At 46.4% G+C, this 7067-nt stretch overlaps 1 protein-coding gene across 1 annotated transcript; it reads right to left on the bottom strand.

Annotated features, from left to right (window-relative positions):
• Nucleotides 1–250: 250 nt before the first annotated feature.
• LOC118006882 (5-hydroxytryptamine receptor 3C-like) lies at nucleotides 251–6264 on the bottom strand. The gene is given in 10 exon segments (XM_034999699.1): nucleotides 251–480; nucleotides 608–823; nucleotides 1009–1213; nucleotides 1975–2135; nucleotides 3248–3358; nucleotides 3361–3413; nucleotides 3695–3804; nucleotides 4278–4322; nucleotides 4742–4908; nucleotides 6198–6264. Coding segments are annotated over 10 exon segments (1365 nt in total).
• Between the last annotated feature and the right edge of the window lie 803 nt (nucleotides 6265–7067).

The following is a 7067-nucleotide window of genomic DNA, read 5'->3' as shown; positions in this document are numbered from 1 at the left end:
GAGTCAGAAGTTAGGTGTGGCTAAGGAAAGTGTGTCGGAACGAGAACCATAGCATATGAGAAATCAGGACATTGTTTGGGGGCAATTCTGAACCTGTTCCGTAGGGTTAGAATTCGAGGGGTATAGATGGGGACATGGTAGTCACTGGGGGTAAGTAGCTAAGATCAGAAAAGGGGCCCAGGTCTGACTGGCTCTAACACCAAGAAACTCCCACTGTGGTTTGCCGAGAGAAGTGGATGTGGATGTCTGCCTAGGTGTTCCAGAGGATGATGACGGTGACCACGGAGGTGGCCATGAAGAGCAGGTAGAGGCAGAAGAGCAGGGTGTCCATCATGTGGCTGAACCTCACCCACAGGTCGACCAAGAGCTGCCTCTGAGTCTCTTCTTCCTGCTGGGCCCTTGTTGACCCAGGACACCCATTTGACTCTGCCTGTCTGGGACCTGACACATTTCCCACCAACTCCACGGGCTCCTTCACACCTACAGAGACAGAGACTCAGCCATGGGCCGTGAAGTGCCCCTGGGGAGGGAGGGGGCCAGGGAAGGAGACAGGAGCAGAGAAATGACTGTGTGGGAAGAGGAAATGTACGCAGTGCTGAACCCTTACCAGGCAGGTGGGCCGGGGGGAGGCCCAGGCCTTTATTTCTCTTCTGGGGTGCAGTGGGGCAGCATTTCATTGGGCTGGTGCAGCAGAGGAGAAGAGAATGAAGCCACTGAGGCATGGGTGGGGGCTGGGTGGTGGCCAGGTGCAGCAGGTAGGTGATGAAGATGGTCTCTAGCAGGCTGACCACCATCAGGGACAGACACAGGGCAAAGTAGACACCTGAGGGCAAAACAAATTATAAGTAAACCAGGGCAGATTCATCTCTACACTTTTCTTAAGACTTTCTCCAAATCCAGTCTTTCCTGGAAACCCCTTCCCTCCTTAAGTGGAGAGACAGCCAGTTCCTGGTTCTCCTCCCTACGCCCTCCTGCCTTTGCTTCCCTGGAAAGTGAGAGGGGCCATACTGATGAGGGGGTTGCCACTGGCTGGGAGTAAGTCATTCATCATGAGTAGGAAGATGTTGTAGCCCAGCAGAAGGATCATCTTGAATGGGGCACGATTCTTGCTTTCTGCTGGCAGGTAGAAGCTGAGGGCGTCAATGGCAACCAGAAAGCCGCTGGGCACCAGGAGGTTTATGACGTAGAGGCTGGGCCTGCGCCTGATGGCCACCTGGGGGGAGGAGAGATTGTGGAGAATGTGGCAAATATCCTGATGTCAGGATATATATATATATATACATATGTATATGTATATATATATAATATAATATATATATATTAAAGATTTTATTTATTTGACACACACAGAGAGAGAGTGCACAAGCAGGGGAGCAGCAGAGAGAGATGCAGAGGGAGAAGCAGGCTCCCCACTGAACAGGGAGCCCAATGTGGGGCTCGATCCCAGGACCCTGGGATCATGACCTGAACCGAAGGCAGATGTTTAAGCAGCTGAGCCACCCAGGCGCCCAGAGGGCTCCTGTGTATTTGACTGTAATCCTTGCTGGTGTACTGTTTGGCTGGCTGTAGGATGATTGCTTTAGGTAACACATGCATTTAATTGTATCCTCTACAGAAGTGCCCTGCTTTGTTGTCTAATTTTCATATGGCCAACCTGCTGGGAACACAGCAATTATAGACTTTTAGGGGCAAGTAGGGCCCTTTGGACCATCACAGAGATGGCTGCTCCATTCTGAACAGTAGAGCTTGTAAGAGCCCAGCAGCTCCTCCTTTCTGTAGGGTGGAGAAGTGGGAAAGGGTGGGGGAAGGGGAAGCCCTGGTGATCCTTCTTCAGGGCAGTTAGGATAGAGGGTGGAGTGGGGAGCAGTGCTTAGCCCCCTGGAAATTCTTTTTACATCCCAAAGTGCCTTAGATCAAGAGGAAAATCATAGAGGAACTGGGATCAGAAGTCGAACAGGGGACTCTTGGACTTACATAGAACATAATCTGGTCATATAGGTTGCTGCCCACCAACATCTTTGGGGTGGCCTTGTTGATGCCCAGGAGCTCCCACTCTCCCTGGGTCTGGATGAGGTTACGAGATGTGTCTGTTATCTCCCACACTTCCTTGTCCATGCCCAGTAGCATGCTGTCCACTATAAGGAAGGCCAAGGGCAGCTCAGTCCAGAAGTGCTTCCAAGCTTCCTGCCCCCAAATTAAATTCCTCCCCCGCTGAGCTTCTTCAGCAAATTTTCCTTTCTGTTCCTTTAAGGCAAGGCATCCAGGTTTTCTCAAAAGTGGGTTACAGGACCACAATTCATGTGTGTACAGGCTGTAGCATTGATTTTTTTTTTTTTTTTTTGGTTGAAAACAGGAATGAGTCAAAGTGGTTATGGGAACATTGGATATGACTCAAATGTGAGTCAAGAACTTTAGCAATGATTCCTATTTTCCTTCTCCATTCCCTAGTTGTATGATGTTGTTTTAGTGGAATCAAACTTGAACAGCTCAACCTTTTCATAACTACATGCATGTCCATTATAATGATTAATATACCCAAATCTACCACATGACACCTGGTGGCATTCAGTGTTTACTGGTTTAAGTGTGTTAGCTATCAAAATTAAAAGTTTTCAACTAAAGCGAAGTAAGTCAATCAGAGAAAGACAAGTATCATATGATCTCACTGATATGAGGATTTTGAGAAACAAGACAGAGGATCATAGGGGAAGGGAGGGAAAAATGAAACAAGACGAAACCAGAGAGGGAGACAAACCATAAGAGACTCTTAATCTCAGGAAACAAACTGAGGGTTGCTGGAGTGGTGGGGGGTGAGAGGGACAGGGGTGCTGGGTGATGGACATTGGGGAGGGTATGTGCTATGGTGAGTGCTGTGAATTTTGTAAGACTCATGAATCACAGACCTGTACCCCTGAAACAAATAATACATTATATGTTAATAAAAAAAAAAGTTTTCAACTAAAAATTGTAGAGCAGGAGCTCTATAGCAGCCTAGGGTCAGATGGGCCTCATTTGGCACAAGGGCCACCCAAGATCTCAAGCAGTAGTTCTTTTTTTTTTAAGTTTGTTTGTTTGTTTATTTTAGTAATCACTACACCCACCGTGGGGCTTGAACTCACAACCTGGAGATCAAGAGTCACATGCACTTCAAACTTAGCCAGCCAGGTGCTCCTGTAGTTCTCTCTCTCTCTCTCTTTTTAATATCTTCCCCGAATCTTGAATAACTAGCAAAACATGTCTTGCTCACCTGTATAGAGGAAGGAACTGAAGGTGAGCGTGCAGTTCTGTTGGTCAAAAGGAAAGTAGAAGATGTCCAGGTTACAGATGCTGGTCACGCGCACTGGCCTGTCGTACTTCAACCTTCACTGTTAACGAAGGCGGTGAGACCTGGAGGTGCTTGATCCACATCCATGCTGCTCATGAGAGGGAGGGAGTGGGTGCTGGGGTGCCTTCCTTAACTTTTTTTTCCCCTCCCCTTCCACATCTTCCCCTACTGTGCTCCCCTTTTGACTCTTTCTCTACTGTCACTCTATCTTGTCTCTTGTACACCTGTATTTTGTGGCAGTCAATTAATTGAGGCTGAGCCCCAGTCTGAACCTTCTGATGTTCCTGTGCCCTGCACTGACCCAAGGCTGCTCTTTGCAGATGGGCTTCGTGCTGGCCTTCCCCAACTACCCCCCACCCCAATTCGCACAATTCCAAAATGAAGATGTCTGGGAGCCACAGGTTTTCAGCCGAGACAGTGAGTATTTTGAGGCTGACACACTCTTCTGTGTTCCAGCGGATGAAAGGATTGTCCCACATCTGTAGCCAGGGCAGTGGGAAACAGAGATGAGCAATGCTAGAGTTTATTCAGTCAGCTTCTCCTGCCCTTCCCATTCTTCTTTGAACTCTGATCTTCTTTCCCCGACTCATGTCCCTAATGACCCCAGCCTGTCTCCCCCTTCTTTATCTCGCCAAGTGTTATTGGTAAAGTACCCTGTAATGGCCTTTTTTCCAGGCAGACCTTAAGTATAGCCTAAAACCCTTTGGTCCCAGGAGCACACCAATATATTGGCCTGCAAACCATTTGGCCATTGTCTTGGATCACCATTTCCCCCTTTGTAAGCTGCTCAGGGAGATGTGTGTGCCCAAGGCCAGTCCATTTCAAGATGGAGTGATTTGGTCCCAGAAAGATTATAGATTTAGTGGAGGTTGGGACTAGGAAACCCCTAAGTTACTCCTCAAATTTATACTTACAAATGAAAGTGGGAAGGGGATAGTTGAATCTGCCTTACCAAATTGACCCACAGAAGTGATGTCAGAAGCTGGAGCTGTGCATTCTGGTAAAGAAATTCCCATCCAGGATTATTAGTACAAAAAGACTTTGCCCATGCCCACCTCATATTCTTACCAATATTTACTAATTTATTGGGCCAGGCATAGTTCTGGGTGCTCAACTGTCTTTTCCTTGCTTGTCTCCCTTTGTATCTAGGGACAATTCAGGTTTTAACTGACATAGAGACACTTCTTCCTGGAACATTTCCAGAAAGGGCAGCACTCAAGAAGGAATCCTTCCTGAAAAAATACCACTGCAGCATTCTTCTTTATGTCTCCCCATCCCATAGGAAAATCCTCTAATTTGTGCAGAATCCATTTAGAGGACCTGTTGTTCACCACTGGACCAGTACAGTATTGTGTTGACAGGGCAGAGGATCCTCGTTCCCTATTAGAAAAATGGAAAGTGGGGACCAGGTCTCACCACTTCCAGGATGGCAGACAGGGTGAAGGAGATGTTGACATGAGTGGGGATGCTGTAGTTGACGACTGGACGGAAGGCCTTTCTGTCAAACACTGCTTGGAAGGCAGCAGGATCCACCCCGTTCCGGTCAAAGCCTGAGCAATTGATGGTGAATCTGTCTCCTCTTCCTGTGGTGAGCAGAGACCCTGTGAGAGAAGGCCTCTATGGCCAGGGCTGAAATCTCTCTGCAGAGAGAAAACAGGTGGCATACTGGGAGGAGTGGTGAGCCCTCCTTCCTGGGCCAAGATTCCCCAAGGCCGAAGCCCTTCCTTCCAGGCCAGAGAGGATAGGCTGATCTGGTAGGCAAATGGTGGGAGTTGATCTGGTGAGCTAGACCAGGGCTCTATTCTCATTCCTATTGTTTTGTCCTCATGCAAAACCTACCCAAATCTGTATGTAAACTTGGCCTTGGTACAATGGCAGCCACTTCAACAAGTCCTCAAGTGTACCCATCACAGGCTTCTTGGGTCTACCTAGGAGCCCCTCTCAGCACTGCCTTAAAGCTTGTCATCCGAGTCACTTAGAAATCTGCTATAGTGTATTTCTCTTCCTCATTCTCAGGGACTTATATTTACTGAAGATAAGAACTGATTTATCAAGAAAATAAGAGAAGTTAACAATTGTACTTTCTAGGTAGATGTGGGTAACATGTAGTAGGTATTCTGAATTGGTGTGTACCTTGGTGCTATGCATTTATTTTGCCCTTCTCAGACTTAGTGACTTCAGATATCTTGGGATTTATTTCCAGCATTGGGATAATTAGGTGATATCACTGAGGTTATACTATATGCCAATCATATAGTAAGACCTGAGCAGAGGTTGTCTCTTGGCTATGACCAGGGAGCCATCTTGGTAGTACCTGGGCAGAATCTTACCCCATTTCCAGTTTTATGTGATCTTTTGCTCTGCTTGCTCCTCTACAACTCCATCTCTTTCCATAATATTTAAGGTATATACCCAAACTAGGAACAAATATTCCCTCATGTAAGCCAAGTATCTACTCCTACCTCAAATTGATTCCTAATCTCCCTCAGTATTTTACATTTACTCCTTCATGGCACATTTAAAATCCGTGGCAACTCTTCTCACAGATACCATATTAAGGGAAGAAGACAGGGAGAGTGGGATGAGGGTGTGGTGGGAGGGACAGCGGAAGTGAAAGAAAAGGTGGAATTGGAGAGGTAGTGAAGTGGGACAGTTTGGCAGATTCCTGTATGGACAGGAATAGAGAAGTCTCTGTGTACTGATCAGTGGAATGTCTTTCTATCTGCCACACACACACACACAATCAAGACACAGATATTAGGGAAGAAATCCTTAGCATGTTAATTCTGAATGTTCTCCAAGTGCTGCAAGGAAGTTCCCAGATATCCTTGAGAACCACATTCTGGTCTTCCCTGTTCTTGCCCCATCTTACCTGGAAGCAGAAGGCTGACAGTGAGGTAGAGGAGGACTCCCCCCTCCACAGGCCACCCCCCTTCCATCCTCCTCTTCTGGACTCTTCTCTGGGGATTCACCAGGAGCCCCTAGACTCTTGAGCTTAAAGGAGCTCAGACCACACCTTGGTTTCTGGTTTTGAATAGCGCTCATGACAGGTGACCACTCCCTGGTGAGAGGCTGTGGCCAGAGAGGGCACAGTGGAGTGTCCTGTTTTGCCCCCATGCTGGTATGCCTTCCGGGCTCCAGGCAGGGATGGGAGTTGGGCCAACACTAAGGGAGAAGCACCTGTTTGGCAGCAAGGTGCTGAGATCAATAACAAAATAACTTGCCTTAATGAGAGGATGAGGGCTAGGGAAGTAAGAATCAAGTTCTTCTAAGACTAGGGTATCTGCAGATTTGGAAAGGTGACAATATTTAATAATTTGGTTATGTATTCATTAAGGATAATTGCAAATGCCAAATTATAAAGCTTGATTCCTGCCTTCATCATCTATTGTCAATATTTCTTCAACAGCCCCTAACAAGATTTCCTCCTTTCAATCCCTCTGCCTTTCTGATTCATTTTCCCTAAACCAAATTTTCTATACATTTTTTACTTTACACATGATAATAGAAGTCATAAAATTAAGGTAGCAGAACCGTTTTTAATGTCTTTGTGTTGTCAGTAGTGTTATACATTATCATAAACTAGTAATCTCAGATAACATCAATCTTAATGGCACGTATCAATATTATATCTTATGTGACATCTCTATAGAAAACACAATTGGACCAAATGAGTGAATTGGAGCATTGTTCTATTAAGTATCTTAGTTACATTTCCAGAAAGACTTGGAAATTTTTCTCT

Source organism: Mirounga leonina, unplaced genomic scaffold (assembly GCF_011800145.1).
Source record: "Mirounga leonina isolate KUSES-001 unplaced genomic scaffold, KU_Mleo_1.0 Mir_115, whole genome shotgun sequence".
Classification (NCBI taxonomy): Eukaryota; Metazoa; Chordata; class Mammalia; order Carnivora; family Phocidae; genus Mirounga; species Mirounga leonina.
This window is presented reverse-complemented; position numbering and strand designations above follow the sequence as displayed.